Source organism: Ptychodera flava, chromosome 10 (assembly GCF_041260155.1).
Source record: "Ptychodera flava strain L36383 chromosome 10, AS_Pfla_20210202, whole genome shotgun sequence".
NCBI classification, from domain to species: domain Eukaryota; kingdom Metazoa; phylum Hemichordata; class Enteropneusta; family Ptychoderidae; genus Ptychodera; species Ptychodera flava.
Window position 1 is genome coordinate 14,760,507 of NC_091937.1, and position 17,461 is coordinate 14,777,967.

The 17,461-nt window shown below is 39.2% G+C and overlaps 1 protein-coding gene and 2 non-coding genes across 3 annotated transcripts; all 3 read left to right on the plus strand.

The window, feature by feature from the left end:
* Nucleotides 1-667: 667 nt before the first annotated feature.
* LOC139142064 (organic cation transporter protein-like) lies at nt 668-14,508 on the plus strand. The gene is made up of 11 exons (XM_070711853.1): nt 668-756; nt 3,753-4,201; nt 5,547-5,650; nt 6,102-6,256; nt 7,092-7,260; nt 8,227-8,380; nt 8,697-8,791; nt 10,607-10,827; nt 11,473-11,587; nt 11,698-11,907; nt 12,909-14,508. The coding sequence occupies exons 1-11, from the start codon at nt 738-740 to the stop codon at nt 13,018-13,020; spliced, it is 1,803 nt and encodes a 600-aa protein (XP_070567954.1). The 5' UTR covers nt 668-737; the 3' UTR covers nt 13,021-14,508.
* Nucleotides 14,509-15,149: 641 nt separating this feature from the next.
* Nucleotides 15,150-15,238, plus strand: Trnay-gua (transfer RNA tyrosine (anticodon GUA)). Its single transcript is given in 2 exon segments — nt 15,150-15,186; nt 15,203-15,238. It is a non-coding gene; the product is annotated as a tRNA-Tyr (tRNA).
* Nucleotides 15,239-16,550: 1,312 nt separating this feature from the next.
* Nucleotides 16,551-16,639, plus strand: Trnay-gua (transfer RNA tyrosine (anticodon GUA)). The gene is given in 2 exon segments: nt 16,551-16,587; nt 16,604-16,639. It is a non-coding gene; the product is annotated as a tRNA-Tyr (tRNA).
* Nucleotides 16,640-17,461: the final 822 nt, after the last annotated feature.

Here is a 17,461-nt window from a genome sequence, read left to right on the forward strand (position 1 = left end):
TTCAGACGCGTGTTACTGTAACTAGGTTTTTAAAATTGAGTGTTCATTGTCATCATACACCGTCTTTCATCGATACTCCACTCCGGCGCTACAGCGATATGTTAGATGTTTGGATCATGGCTTGAATAAATAGCTTGAACCTAGCTGCGAGTTCCTCTTCAACAACCCCCCACCCCTCGTAAACTCTCCCCCCCTATATAAACAGGTGTAGCGAGGGCAATGAGCAAGACGGTGATGGCTGACACAATGTGTAACCCTGCAAGAAACATCATCATCATCAAACAACAACAACAACAACAACAACAACAACAACAACAACAACAACAACAGAAAGCAAAGTTTAGAGTGTATTCTTTTGACATGTCTCTACCTCATCTGCATCCTTCCTAGTAGGGTGGTCAAAATAAAAGTTTGAAATTCCCGGAAGGTCTTTCAATATTAGGGTTGTGCCTACGGTGCTTCATTCGAGTTGGTGAGAGTGGACCGCTTTATTTTACTTTCTAACCTCGCTGTATATTGAACTCACAGAGGGCCATTTCAAATGGAACAAATATTCCCCCTGAAAAGGCCACTTTACCTAAATAGTTCGTCTGACCTGATTCAGGGTAAAGCCTTGCGTTTGTTCTCAGCCAGAACGAATATTTGTAATTTGAATCATAATACCAACGCCGTGACCCCGGTTGAACTTTGTAACTCAGCCACTTACCGTTCTGCGTTCCGTCGGTGTGGTCCTTGCAATGGCCCAGACGAAGAAAGGTAAGATTTTTAAAGAGTTTTCAGCTGATCTTGTGATTTCCTTGGAGCTACCAAACTTTGAGCAATACTCTTAGCTTAACAGAGGTTGCAGTGAGGTTTGCGATTCCGCATCGCGCCCAGCGATTTCAGAAATGGTGACGTTACCCTTCCTTCTTGTTAAATTTGCATGTATGTCTCGTCCTCTGTTGCAATATAAACAACGCCTGATCTTTGTTACTGTTGTTCGTACCCTACCCAAGCCAAGGTCCGTTTTTACCGTGCGTCACATAAGCTTGGAAACACCTAGAGATATCAGTTTAACGTTTTAAAATCGACGCAGTTGATTTGACCTTGGCACAAATGTCATAACGGGTGAGACCCCTATTGAGAACAATTCTGCAAACGTGGTTATGGTGGTAAACAACAAGAGTTAAAGGGCCGAAATTGGACTGTTGACTGTGTGTGGGGAAGAACATTTGACTATCTGATGGGTTGACCATTATATTTAGAAGGATGGATGGTCAGACAAAGATCTACATTTACAAAAGTCACAAAAAGCGGAGTCGAGTCATTTTCGACAAAACATATTCACGACAGCTGAATGGTTTACCCATAGACAGAGAAGCCAACCTACTCCACTCTCTAATCTTTACCGAAAATAAACTGTAGTAAATGTTATACCATGCAAATCTGAAAATGCAAAAATTTTTGCACGCAAAAAATTCACATTAATTTTCTTACCGCCCCTCCCAGAATCTACTGTAACCCACTCGTAGTGACATCGGTCGATTGAGATGACCAGCCACGCAACATTCCTTTGATTCTACGGTGTTTTTGGGGGGGAGGGGGAGTTGTAAATGTGCATATCAAAATTCTTACCATACTCGGAGTACACCTTCCCTCAAGAGGCCATGTAGCAGTCATGAAATGACTCATGGAGGAAAACTGTGAAAAAGATTATATATTTCCATTGCAATTTCTCCAACAAGTTCACTACCATGCGTTCTAAGTTATAGAAACCAATCGCACTGCTATGCTCACCCAAGGAATATGGGCAGATTATCAACCAAAAAAACGGGTGCAAACCTAATCCCCCACGTTAAAAGCTTAATCCGATGTCACAAGACTCAAATTCAGAATAACAACTCGATTGCTTACCAGTACGGCCACTATTTTCAGCCTATACCTGACCTGAAAAGGTAATTTATATGTCTGAAGAATGCATTTTCTTAATATTTTGCGTGCTACTTTGTGTGAATCGACTTCAAACAAGCGAAACGCTGATGAAAATTTTCAAGACATGATGCCTCAAAGTTTCCTTTGAAGTAGAATCTAAACTTTAAACCCTACCACCTTTGAGATACCTAACTATTTTGTCTTTTTTTCGATCGGAAGCCTACAAAGGATCCGTGGACGTGATTTGAAAACTGACTGGGTCTCTCGTTATCAAAACAATACATTCCATTAGCTGGGGTTACAGGCGTACAGACATTGTCCAAATGTAATCAGGTCAAACATTATATCAATTTTGAGTACAGATTCATTCGTGCAAAGAGAAAACGGCTTGAACAGCTGAACTGACCGGGTATAGAGAGAATTCTCTAGTGCAGGGTAAAGTTCACGACTCTTTTTAACCGATGTACCACTTCCATTATGCCGTCAAAATTGCAATGTTCCCGTGTACTCAGTGAAAGCTTGTCAGGGCTGCGAGTGTTTAGGTCAAAGTTCACCCAAGGAGAAGACATCGCTTGCAAAGCACAGCAAAGAGCCATTAATCTCATTAATCGACATCAAGGCATTGAACGGTCAGAGTACAGAGTGTAGGTCGTTCCAAATGATGGTTGCAGAGGCGGGGTGTGAGAGTTGTGTGAATAACAAAGAAGAGATCATTGAGTAATATTAGTCGCCATGTTGACTGCAAATCTATCCACGTACCTTACGGTATAATATCTCTCCAATGTGAATAACATGACGGCAGAAAAGGGTCAGCGGACATGGCTTTTACTACAGAACTTCTCAATTGCGTAAAGTGAGCGTCTCAATGGGAGAACTGCTTTGGCCGGGGGAGCCTTTGACATGACATGTCCATCCTTTCATATGTAAAGCAAACAATGAATACACAATCGCCGTTAGTCCGTTGCATCCGTGCAATTGCGACTCATGAAATCATCGCGGGGGTCAAAACATGAAAGGTGACAGGGTATGTATTTGAGGTGAACTCAACAATTATGATGAAGGAGAGAGTTGATCGAGCTTGACAGGTACAAAATGGGCACGCTCGGGCGTTATAGTCAATTTATTATGTGCTCGAAAGGTGGTAGGGATTTTTACGAGATACCAAGTAGGCCACAAACAATTTAATCCCCGTTTAAAGGTGTTCTTCTCATTCCCCGGGTATTACATTAGTAGATGTGAGAAGTACTTGTTAACATTTTGTAAAAGTTTTTATTGAATTGAACTTGTTGTCAACTAAATAATGTCCTGTCATATAAATTTGATATTAAAATGGGGCCTTTAAGAAAACCTGAGTCGGTTATATTCATAATGTAAACTTCCAAGCATGTCGAAAATTTTATGTTTTGTGCCTTAAATAAAATTCTTTGCTTGCCGTCCGCTTGCTGGTAAGTTTTCAGAGAAAATTAAGAAAACAGACAAAATGCTAACTCAATTACAAATAGAAATATTGTTTTTCCAAAAGAAACCAAATAAAAAGTGAGCTTATGTTAATATACTTGTGTTCTTTGTCAGTGTTTGTTTTGACCTGGCTTGCTGGTAGGATTTTCAAAATTCCGAGGACGGCAAACAAAGAATTTTCTGTAAATGGCCTTATATTTTCATTTCAAACTGATACTTTTCTTAGCTGTACAGATTACTGGGTCAAATTGGCCATGTCCCTTTCTGCTGGCGTACAGCGTACTTAACAAAATTGAGTTCGTTTTCAACTATTTATAACTCGGAGAATGCTTTTCCTTCGGATTCAAGATATCAAGTTAAATGATTCCTTTTGTATCTCAAAGGTTCAACACTAGAATACGACAACGTGTTGAAATATGTGCTCGGCGAGTTCGGGCCGTACCAGGCCATGTGTTTCTGCTTCCTGGCACTGACGGCGATACCTTCCGGAATGATCGCGTTCTCTGTCGTCTTCACGCTGGCGGAGACCGACTCCTGGTGCAAGGTCCCGGATGTTCATCGCATCAGCCAACAGATCTGTAGTGCCAACTTCAGTGAGGACTGCCAGGGCTTCGTGAAAAACCTCACCACTCCTTTAGAAATGAGTCACGATCCCTGCGGAGTGGCCTGGAAACACAGTCAGTGCTACCGGTACAATGTCACTGCCGATGATGTCATACACTATTCAGCCTCGTCCGCAAAAGAAGAGTGGGCTACCAAAAAAGATTTGATTAAGTGCGATCAAGGATGGGAATACGATAAATCCCAATATAAGCTCACGATATCTCAGCAGGTAGGGATTATAATTCATGTTTACTTCTTAAGTAGAAATAATTCCATATTTGCCTGTCGTTGATTTTAATGACCTTCGCTAAATTACTGCATTGCTTGGGTGAACAACTCCAAATGCCCCAGACTAGCAATTGATAAACCATGATCTACACTTACGTTTACAAAAAAAGACAAGTGCAGTCACGTCTGGCTATTACCCGATGTCGCAGCGCAAGAATCAAATAACAAGCCTTAAAGGGCCCAATTTTCTTTCGACCAATCTTTGAACTAATTCGGCTATTGCGGCAGCCAAAAATTGCCTACACTGAAAGCTTGTAACGGTGCGCTTAGTGCATAAGAGTGTATATTTAAGATTTAATTTACACCCTTCTTTTAAAAAAAACACGGACAACGATTTGCGGGGCTGTAGCAAATGGCTTATATACCATTGAAGACATTAACCTCTGAACTTTTCGACGTATTTTCACACATGTAAACGTGAGCAGAATGGTGAATGGACGTTAATGATCAGTATGCGTAATTTCGACCGTCTATGAGGTTAGCCAGTGCGTTCGTTTCCCTTTGGCATTTCACTCAAGACCACAAGCCGAGGGACACTATGCTGTACAGTCAGGGCGACTCAAAAGCCGGAGAGGGAAATATATGCTGAAAGTATATCGAACATGGCTAGTCAATTGTGTTTTCGTCCCTTACAAATGGAGAGGTATCTCTTATCGCTGCTGTCTCTCAACTATGTTGTTACCCCGTTGGATAACAGTTCCAAAACGCAGAAACTATAATATCCCTATGCGTGTATCAAAACAAAATAGTACGTTCTACGTGAATGTAAATCGACGAATTTCAACAGAGATTTGAAGGTGTGTAAATGAAGAAATTGCGGAGGGGAAAGATAGTAGTTAAAGCACTACTCGGCATAAAAAGTGGATTAATGCGCTTGGGAGACAGACGTTTAGACTCTCAAACATTTACAATGCGTTTTCGATCTACCTTCCATGGGTCTTACTTTGAAGCTCGTGGTATATAAACTCTTCACTCGCTAATTTTGTTGGTTCGAAAATTTTATTTTTTCGCTTGACAGTTGGAAGGCGGCCATCGTGAATTTCACGTGCTGGGAAATAAAAGCTTTCTCTTGCACCAAATAATCAGCAGATCCCTTGGAGTTATTTTATCTTAATTTCGAAAGGGATGGGTTACATTCCCCGTACAGAAAGTTTCAGCAAAAGTTCAAGTCTTTCAATTTCGAGGTGTGAACTAACTTATCGATAAACCGCTCGAATCACACAACGAATGGAGTAGCCAACAGTCATAATTTTTTGTTTCATACATTTTATCTTCTTTGTTATCAGTTCAATCTAGTTTGTGACCGCTACCACTACAACGCCTTGCTGTCGTCCATTTCCTTTGCCGGATCTCTCATCGGCTCCTTCGTTTTTGGAATGTTCCTCGACAGGTAATTTAAATTTAAACTATAGATTCTTCAATTGAAGCTTTAATTATCAATTCCTCAATCTGAATGTTTACGACTGACTGTTTTTGTGTTTTCCTCATTATTTGCTGTAACCGCAACACTGTGTATTCCATTGTTAGACCATATGTTTTGTATATATTGTGAACGTCTCTTTCTTGACACCGCTCTCGGTCCCTCTGTGTGTACCCTCATAACTGTGAAGATTTATGCCAAAAAACTAATTGTATCGAAGTAAAAAGACAGCTGTTGTTTGATAGTTTCATTTTATTGTCACTACTTCAGCAGTGACTCCTACGACCTTTATTGTGCGGTAAAAGATGTCTTCCTCATGCATGACTTTGGTAACGTCTACATCAAATTCCAATGCACATGTCTCTCTCTCTCTCTCTCTCTCTCTCTCTCTCTCTCTCTGAACTATATCTGTTTTTTCCAGGTACGGTCGTTTGCGCGGGCTCATGTTGTCTGTGGTGCTTCTACAAGCTTTCGGCATCACCACAGTCTTTTCACCGGATTTCACGTTTTATGCCGCCTTCCATTTGCTACTTTTCATTGCCGTTTACGCCGTCTACCTCAGCGGTTTCGTTCTAGGCAAGTATCTAACCTTGACATCCGGGGAAGTAATTCCATAGATTGAAGCTTAATCCACATTTAAGGCGTGACAGTATCCATGTTTCCACTGCTGCGAAGTGTATGGCTTTTCTGAATAATGATGTAGACGCAGAGATGGATAAAATGGCAAAATAAGTTGCAGATAACATATGTTTTTTAAACTATAGCCTATATTTTATTGCAGCCCCTAAATCTACCCCGAGTAAGCATTGGCGTCAATCGAGCAGTGTTAGATTCATCGCATAATTTGGCCTTGGGCATAGTAAAAATGACACAAATATAGACACTTGTGAAAAACATTGCATTATTTCGGACCAATAGCTATTCTCGATTGAAAATAACTTCTTTTCAGTCGATTTGCATACTCAAGCAACGCTTATAAATATACTTGCATGAATCAATACATTTACTTAGATAACTGAGTATTAAATGTTGTTGGATAATAAGCGATTTGCTATCATATACCAACACAATAATTGTCAAGTACATATCCCATGTAAGTGTTTTGATTTAGGTTGTATAATATTGTGAAGTGAAGTAGTTTTTAAACCACATCATAAGAATGGTTATAAACTGTTCACTTCGTTTTATTGGACAGTCTCGAGCAAAAATTATTCATAACATTAAAACCAAGACTTTCATCAAAGCCACACAAAACAACCAAAATATATATTACGCTTTACGATCTGATGTAGACTTTGCGCAAGACGAATGATGACGTAATCATGTCTGTATATTTCAGGTCCATTACGATCCAAAGTTAATAATGCGAATAAGTTTTTTTTAAATTTCCGCATACACTTCTGTACCGTAGCTACTGAGCACGTTGGTCCATCTAAACGCACAACAGCCGGAATGGTGGTGGCGATGTTTTACAGCGTGGGTTATATGCTACTTGCCCTGATGGCGTACAACATCCGGGTATGGTGGAAACTTCAACTGGCCATTACCATACCACACACGATCTTCCTGGCCTATTGGTTGTGAGTAAAACACACACTTGTTGATCGACTACCTGGGTTAAGGGTCTTACCCATAATGTATCATAAGTTTCACGTCCTTGTGGCTACAACCACAGTCCGTACTTTGCTTATAAATTATTCTGGTCTGAAAAAAAAAAAACATTTAAAGATGGGATGTGTTGATGTAAAATTAAAAAAAAATTGTTTTCTCAAATGTTTGATGTATGATAGTATGGTATGGTCCAAAATACGCAATATTTTAAATTATATGTTAACCGTGAATAAAATATTATGTCAAAGAATGATATGATATGATATGATATGATATGATATGATATGATATGATATGATATGATATGATATGATATGATATGATATGATATGATACGATGCGATATGATATGATATTAATAATTGGAATCTATTGCGTGAACAATCACAAATAAAATGTCAGTATGTATGTATGTAGGTAGGTAGGTAGGTATGTATGTATGTAGCTAGGTAGGTAGGTAGGTAGGTAGGTAGGTAGGTAGGTGGGTAGGTAATTTGATAGGTAGCTAGCTAGCTAATTTGGTAGGTAGCTAGGTAGGTAGGTAGGTAGGTAGGTAGGTAGGTAGGTAGGTAGGTAGGTAATTTGGTAGGTAGGTAGGTAGGTAGGTAGGTAGGTAGGTAGGTATAGGTAGTAGGTAGGTAGGTAGGTAGGTAGGTAATTTGGTAGGTAGCTAGGTAGGTAGCTAGGTAGCTAGGTAGCTAGGTAGCTAGGTAGCTAGCTAGGTAGCTAGGTAGCTAGCTAGGTAGCTAGGTAGCTAGGTAGGTAGTTATGTATGTACGGGTTTTGATGTTACCTTTTCGAATGAATGGAAAGCGTGGACTGAGCATTCATATATGTGTTTTACAGACAAAGGGAGGAATTCGAGCACATTGTAATTACGTTCTCATGCTTTAAAAATTTAAATTTCCGTTTCCATTTTTTTCAAATCTTTCAAGGTTCATTCCAGAATCGCCAAGATGGCTGCTGTCCATGGGCAAAGTCGAAGAAGCGGAGAAGATAATTAGAAGATCCGCTAAGGTGAACAAAGTGGAGATACCGAGCGACCTCTTCGAAGAATCCTGGAAACCTGGACTGAAAGACGTCGAACAGGTAGGCTTGTCTTAAAATTAAAGATTTCTTTTGTGTAGGTCATTAATTATCAAAACCATTATATGGACACATCAACAAACTGCATACAATATATGTTATCAAGGCATATCAATTACTGAATCATATTTCACGAGGAAGGGGTTTTGCGATTGCCAGGGCAGGAAATTGTCAGATTCCATCACGTTGATTCGTGAATACCTTGTTCGCGAGTCCTTACTTCAACCCAGTAATGAAGAGAAATAATAAGTCATGAAGAACGATACAGATTGTTGTGACAATTATACCCCGTTCATGTCCATATTGACACCTTTCTCAGGACTCGATGACGGACGAGGAAACAAAGACTAGGATGTTAGATTTGGTGAAATTGCCAAACATGAGAAAGAAGACGTTAATTCTTGCATTTAACTAGTAAGTGAGTGTTATTATGCTAAAGTACACACAAGGTGTTTTTCCGTCATCCAGAGATCATCATGTGATCGCTTAACAATGGCTATATGACAAGGGCGTCGAACCCAGTGTGATGAACGGTTGTGATCATAGCATTTAGCTGCTTGAACTAATATTTGTACAAACAAACAAACAGACAGATAAATGCATTACATGTACGTGCGTGTTTGTAGGAATGTATGGATGGATGGATGAAGCGGAAGGATTGCATACACATGCGTATCTACTTATGGATAAGTGAGTAGGAATGGATTGAGTGTCTGTATTTAGGTGCCGTGTTCTCGCATCTTCTAAGTAAAGAAAAGAGTCCCATTTTATCTAACACTTTAAATCATGACTGTTCGTACCGTTAAATTTCGCGAATATTTCAAACATCTGATGATCAAAATTCAAATGAATTTGAAGATTGAGGTGGATTCTTCTCGGTATATATATATATATATATATATATATATATATATATATATATATATATATATATATATATATATATATATATATTATATATATATATATGGAGGTTATTACCCAATATCGCCTGTTCCTGTGTCTGACGCAGCACAAATGACACGAATGCTGATACGACACAAGGAACAGGCGATATTGGGTAATAACCGATTTATCATATACCCATGCCCATGATTTTAGGGAATTTTTACTAATAGAACGAAAAACCTTTAATTTTGAGGCTTTACTTTATTACGCCTTGCGCATAAATATCAGAATGTTTATGTGAACAGGCTTCATTCATAAAGTATACGACGAAGATGTCAACATCACGTGCGACATCGCTGCAAGTCGTCCATATCTCAATGAAACCCAAGAAGAAAGACACCGGGATACAAAAATCGTCATACAGAAGAAACATTTTAAGGTGCAATATGCTAGTACAACTGTAACCGATCAAAAACTGCTAGGCTTTAATCTATCCTGATTTCGATCGTCGTACGGCACGGAGCTCGCGCGGAGACGGAACGCCATTTTTTAGTTTACCTTTAGAGTTGCCTTGTCAACAGTCGTCGCGCGCGCGACATCGCTGTCACGCCACGCGCTCACTACCTGTTTGGTGGAGACTGTGCACAGTGCCGGCGCCGTGCGAACGGCAGAATGTTTGCAAGAACTTGACCAAAAAAATACCATGGGAAAACATTTCAAGACTCAACGTGATATTTCCGTATTTTGCAACCAGAAATACCCGTGTTCCTCGAAGCCCTTCAAGTTTTTACGTCGGCGACATCGCTTCGCAGGCGGGGAGCGGCAGCCATTTTGTTGTTTACGTTGTTTACCAACAAACTGCTAATGTAGTTCGGGAAAACTCTAAAACTGATGACGTTCATCGTGCATATCTCGACGTTTACCGTGAAATATCACGGCTGATATTTTACGGTGAATGTCACTAGGATGTAGCAATATGGGGCATGGGTATATGATAAATATATATATATAATATATTATATATATAGGCCTATATAATATATATATATGTGTATATATATATATATATATATATATATATATACATATATATATATATATATATATATGTCAGACAGCGACACAGACACAGACATAGACAGGTAGACACAGACAGGCAGACACAGACAGACAGAAACAAACGGACGGACGGACGGACAGACGGACTGACTAACAGACAGAGGGGAGGGTTGACGCTTTGACAGGTTGATAATATTATATTATGTATTTAATTGAGTATCTTACAATTATCCCCATGGCAATAGTTATCATTTCACCGTTCATTCTACTTTCTTCATTTAGTTTAGCCAACAGCATGGTTTATTTCGGTTTAAGTCTGAGTACGTCATCTCTCGGTGGTAGCGACTACCTCAATGCATTCATCTCTGCCGCCGTAGAAATCCCCGGATACGGTCTCCCTATCTTCCTCATGGACTCTCCACGTCTCGGACGCCGCTGGTGTTTGTTCGGCTCCATGATATTGAGTGGGTGTGGCTGCATTGCGACAGTTCTTGTTCCAGTCTGTGAGTATCCAGGAATATATCACTGACATTACAGATCAGGCTAAATTTCTTTCAGCTATGTATTGTCAGACATGAAATTTGAGTTGAAACGGATACTAGCAAACTATTAAAAGTGTATTTTATGTTGTAAAATACCAAAGTCACCATTTTTGCTACAACTTCTCGGGGAAGGAATGTGACTTGGGGACAGACATTTGGCCTCTCAAACGTTTACAATATTATTTTGGCCTATCACTTGTGGGGGCTCATTTTGAAGCTAATGGAGTAAATAAAGTTTCCGCCGGCTTAGTTTTGTGAAAATCTGGAATTTTATTTGCCCTCCCAGGAGTTAACGCAGGGGTGGCGGCCATTTTGAATTTCAAATATCGGAAAATATTGAGTAATTTTTTTTTCTAGTAACACAATTTCAAGTTGACCTCTGATTTTTAGTCTTGAGTTTGAAATAGAATGATTGACTATGAATATTTGCTAGAGACAAGACTGAGCAAAAGTTTAAGGCTTTCATTTTCGAGACGAGAATATAACGTACGTCCAGGAATTTGTCAAAAGATAAGTAACAAAGGGAAAAGATTCAAGTGAACTAGTCTAGTCGGTCAGTAGTTGATTTCAATATGCCAAGTCTAAAGTCTTTCTTTTTCTTTTCAGGCGGGAACCTTTCATGGTTGCGTGTTACATTGGCCATGATCGGAAAATTTGGTATTTCGGCATCATTCGGCATAGTATATGTCTATTCGGCGGAGCTTTTCCCGACTCCAGTGAGGTAAGAATGAAACATCTCCCTGAGATATCAAAACAATTCCCAGTTGGTCTGCAATTCCCTCCCGTCTTCAAAACCAATATACTCTTTGTCTTAACATTGGTTTTCTGCAGGTCTTTTGGAATTGGCATTTGTGCCACGTGCTCTAACTTTGGCGCCATACTTTCTCCTCAAATCTTACTACTGAAGACACTGTGGAGGCCACTGCCCATCATCATATTCGGTATACTAGCGATCATAGCGGGTATCCTGGTCCTGCCGCTACCGGAAACGAGGGGAATGAAACTGCCGGAAACAATGGCGGAAGGCGAACGATTCGGAAAGTAAGTAGGCTTCCATTGTCTAGTTTCAGTGAAAGAAATAAAGGTGTTTTTGTTACAATTTGATAAAAATATATGTAAAAATGTATGTATTTCTGGTTTTCTATTATTTTTTTCTGAAAAAGGCTTTACCATTAACACAATTGAGTTCAATCGAAGAATGCTGTCCCAACTTTAAATATGTTGCCCCATTGATGTATGCGCTTGTGCACAATAACCGCTCTTTGATTTGGTTTTATTCGAAAGTTTCGCACACTATGGTAGTGACATTCAACTTCACCCTTTCTTCAGGACAATCTAGATTCGTCCCAAGAAATATCAGCTTTGTTTCAATAGGGTGTTGAGAGCTTCGGAGGTTGTAGGAAGTCCAGTACGACTGGTTGTCATCGAATAACGAAAAAAAAATGCGCGGTTGTGTTTACTTTCGCAGGATGTGTAAATGCGCTTGCTCAGAAAAGAAGACAAGACATAGACACGAGGCCAACAATGAATGACAAGCAACATGCAAAACGTTCTTGTCAGAGTCACAAACTGATGAAGAATCATTTGCAATTTGCAAAGCTTGTTTCCTTGAGGTAGAACGCGCCTCGGGGACAGATATTCAAACTTTCAAATTTTCACAATTTTTTTCTGATCTTAGTGCCACTTATGCGGCTTCATGGAGTGAGAAAAAGTTTCACCCTCTTAGTTTTTCGAAACTTGAAACTTTCTTTTTCCCCATAGAGTTAAAGCAGGGATGGCGGCCATTTTGAATTTCAAATATCAGTAAATGGTTGGTAATTTGTTTCTCCAGAACCAAACTTTGCACGTTAACTCCTGTTTATTATTTTTGATTTGTTGAGAGAATGGTTGAAAATTTAATTGAGGAAAATTTGAGCAAGAAGATCAAGTCTTTCATTTTCGAGGCGCATACTACCTTAAAATCACCTTTAAAATGAAACTAGACCACGAACAATTTTTATGTGTTTTGTTGTATTAAACAGCTGTTTTTATTTTCTCACCAGGAAACGGAACAAAAATCAATATCCGGGCTACGGTGAAATCAGGAAGATTGAATTAAACGATTACTATTATTACCCTGAAAACGGTGTCAAAGCTCCATTGGCTGAATTCTAGTTATCCCATCGCTCTGCAAGTGAGTTCTTAACATACTTCACGCATAAATCGATGGTCGTGAAATGTGGGATGCACTGGAAACACTTCATATCGTTTTGGTTTGGTATGTTAAAAGTTCTACGCTTCGTCTTCTTCACTCGTTCAAAGGAGATGACTGGAAGGGAACCTATTTGCCACACGAATCCAGTGCGTTGTAGTCTCGATAAGCAGTGACAACAAAGTCCAGAACTGAGCGATGGAAGGGAAGGAAAATTTCACAAAATGTTCTTTGTAAGAGACAGGGGTGGTAAAAATAAAAGGCATTTTTTGAGATTCAGAGATTTAAAAACATGTATCTGTACCAGACGGGTAAACTAAGTCTTCAAATATTCTTCATCGTTTATAATTATCGATTCTCTCTCCGGTATTCAGCACTGTGAAAGTAGATGTTTGTTGCTGGTGTAATTCATTTTACCCCCACTCCTCCCCCCCCCCCCCTATTTTGTTACTTACACACCGGCATATTGCTATATAGGATGGAACAGTGAATAGTCGGAAAGAATCACTTGAATATTTAAAGCAGCTGCAATACCTCACTTTGAAAAATGAGGGGAAAAGAGCTGTAATCGGCGTATGTTGGCATTCGGGCAATTTCTGCCTTGTATTTGTTTTCAAATTCGAGGGCACAGTTCAGCCTACGGACTCGAATACAGTTTCACAATTTTTACAACTTTTTCATGATTTGTGCATCATACGTTGCTTTTGAATATAGAGAGGGGGCGCACTTTTGAAGCACTTCTATGACGTTTTTATAGATTTTGAGCATTAGCCTTCTATCTCTGTGATATTAGACAATATGTGAGCAAGATGTGCTGAAGTACGGTGGTTCTGTGACACCACAAATCCGGATTTTGCAGAGCGGTATGAGTTAAGACTCATAGTCAAGTGTAAATATTACTTTGAATTTTCTATTTTGTGCCCGAACTTGTAAATTGCATCTGTTGTTATCTTGAGAAAAATAGATTTGTAAATCTTCGTTTGTTACATCGCACAATGAGTCATAGCCTCATTGGCCAATCAGTCATCAGACTAAACGTATGAATAAAGGACAGGTTAAAGGTTAAAGTGCAGAGGGCTGCCCGTGGCCGGGACAGGACAAGGTTGGCCAGTTCCAATGACTTGAATGTAGAAATTCAAGAAAATTTCATTATAACACTGTATTTTCTTTAAACTTTCATAATAATCGTGACGAGTTGAAATTTAGAAAATATATTCAAAACATGTGGTCGCCGCGTAACGTTTAAAATTAGAAAGACAAGATCATTTCTTGCAGTTTTTTAAATGAAAACCTGCAACATAAGTTAAGTCAATTTTCTGCACCCTTTTGATAAATACTATCAATGCACACATTTATTGTTTCGTCAATAACGCACTCATTTTTCACACTTTTCAAATCCATGTTGACAGGAATATTTTAGAAATCTAAGCAGACAGGAAATTTCAATATTTGAGTATTTAACCCTTTGAGTGCTGTAATTTTTCCCACCAAAATTTTAGTGCAACATTTTACCAATTTTTGTGAATTTTTCCAAATTGTTTTGATAATTTTGGACCAAATGGACATTGCAGTTCATGGGCTACAGTTTTTTATCAAAATTTTGGAAAATCTGAAAAAAAATTGAATAGGGTATATTTTATATATATATTTTATATTAAGGCGGCAAAATTGACTTTGATATGCGTCATCAAGCGATCTTCTGCATCGTACGTATCTCAAATGCTATCAACCAATTCTATGTACATATGTACCTCAAACAGGAAGATGGGGACACAGATTTTCTGATCATCCATCATGTCTACCCACTGCTCCCTACAACATCGCATGAAAATCTGAGGAAAATTACGACATTTTCATGTTTGCGTACTCTTCCGCTCGAAATTTTCATGGTAAAAATGTAGGTCTGCTTCTCATCCCACGTCTCTTTAATACAAAATGAAGTTGTGACGCCGTAAATGTGTTTTTTTTTCTTCGGGGAAGTGGACATGAAATAGCAAAAATAGGAATGTTTGCGCGCAGCAGTAATTCCAACACGCAGCTATATGGCGGCAAAAAGGTTCATTGTTCACAACACTGCATTATGAAAACGACTCCTCCGGTAGCTCAGTTGGTAGAGCGGTGGACTGTAGAGGTAACGTCACTGGCATCCATAGGTCACTGGTTCAAATCCGGTCCGGAGGAAAAAGTCGCGGTTTTTTTATATGGTTTTTTTTTTTATACAAATGTCAACATTTTCTGTCCTTCGAAGCAGTCTTTTTAATTTATTCTGTTTAAAGCAAACAATGATTAAACTTGCTGGAGCGTCTAATCTAGATCGACACGCATGGGGATGAAAAACTAATGTGAACTTCTTTTATTTTATGTGATACAAGACGCTCTTGAAGTGTACGATAACTCTATCACATTCTGTATAATACGAGAATCATGGAAGCAAAGTCCCAAGACAGCACACTCTTCGGGATCTAACTGATCTACTTTACTGAACAGTGTACATGATCCCTTCATGAGAATGCCAGGATAATTCCAACTCAATGATCGATCAAAAATCCCTCGGAAGACATCTTGCCTTTCACTTATTTTATGTGTGTTTCATGCTTTGGAAATCCAAAGTCACCATTGTCAAAAGTGCCCATTGTATGTTAACTGATCATTTATTCACGTAATTAACCTAGGCATCACAAAGCATTATACCATAGACAGTGAAGCGCCCTCGCTTCCATTGTCTATGGCTACACATAGGATAACTTTCCAGAGGGCAGTGCTGGACAGTTTGTTCAGGGGTACCTCGCTTTTTGAGACTCCCGTATATGTAGTGTTGTAACGTTCTTAGACCACTTGCTAAAGTAAACGTTACGTACATCTGAGATTAATATGCGCTGATCGTTGATTAATGGTTGCAAATCGGAGGTCAAAGCTTTATCATAAGTATTTTTCGTCTGCACGTTCACTGCCATGTCCACAAGTTAACTGGAGCTCAATAAAATCTAGTCATTCAGTCACGTGCTTGTCGTTGTCTCTCTTAATGAAAACAATAAAGCATTTCACCTTTTACAACACTTTGTAATTGTTTTCGCCTGCTATTTAAAGTGTGTAATTGAGTGTAGCGAATTTCGTTTCAACCTTTTTTTTGTTTTTGTTTGGGTATCTGTTGATAAAATGAGGTGAAGGAAGCAAGCTAACAAGGATGCAATGTCGTTTCATCAACATAGTTCGTTGGAAACGCAATGTTTCTCTCTACCATAAATTTCCTAACGTTACAATTAAGTATAAAGTCGGATTGTTCGTCAGCCAGCAATAGTTTCGGGCTTAAATTTTATTTAATGTGTCTGTTTTGCATTAAAAAATTTGTTTTTGGGGAGTTAAGCTCAAGAAATCCGACCATCGACATGAAAACAGCAAACTTAGGAATGTTTGCGCGCAGTGGTAATTCTGACACGCAGCGATATGGCGGCAATACGTACATTGTTCACAACAATGCATTGCGTAAACGACTCCTCCGGTAGCTCAGTTGGTAGAGCGGTGGACTGTAGAGGTAACGTCACTGACATCCATAGGTCACTGGTTCAAATCCGGTCCGGAGGAAAAAGTCGCGATTTTTTTGACAGGTGACTCTACAGATCTTAACCTTTTCAATCCTTCAAAGCACATTGTCTTTTTAATTTTTTGGGCGAACGAGGATTTATCTAGATCGACACGCATGGGGATGAAAAACAAATGTCAACATTTCCTATTTTGGTCTCATGTGATGCAAGGCGCTCTTTGTGAGCTGTACTGAAGCGTCAGTCTGAATAACTCCAGACCATGTTTCTTCTGCGTAGTCCGAGAAATATGGAAGCAAAGTTCCATAATAGCACAGTCTTCGGGATCAAACTGATCTACCTCACTGAACGCTGTACATGATCCGTTGGTGAGAATGCCAGAATAATTGAAAAAATCAATGATTATTCAATTAAAAAACTCCGGAAGACATCTTGCTCTTAACTTATTTTATATATGTATTTTTGTTAATCTTTTGCAAGACTCGTCCAAAGTAACTCATTTGCTAGCATCGTCAATAGCTGCTCGTTGTTCGTCAAGTGATCATTCATTCACGTGATTAACCTAGGCATCACAAATCACTACACCAGACAGTAGAAGCGGTTTCACTTCTCTGTCTATGGCTACACACAGGAGAATTTGCCAGAGAGTAGTACTAAGAATTTTGTTCTGGGACCTCGCTTTTTTGAAGCTCCCGTATATATTGTAACGTCTTTAGGCAACATGCTAAACTCTGTGCTGCGCACATCTGTGATTATATACTCTAATCGTTGATTGATGATGTCAATCGAAGAGCCAAGCTTTATTATTTATCACCTGCATTCCCAACGCCACGTCCAAGTGTTAACGTGTTTTCCATAAAGTCCA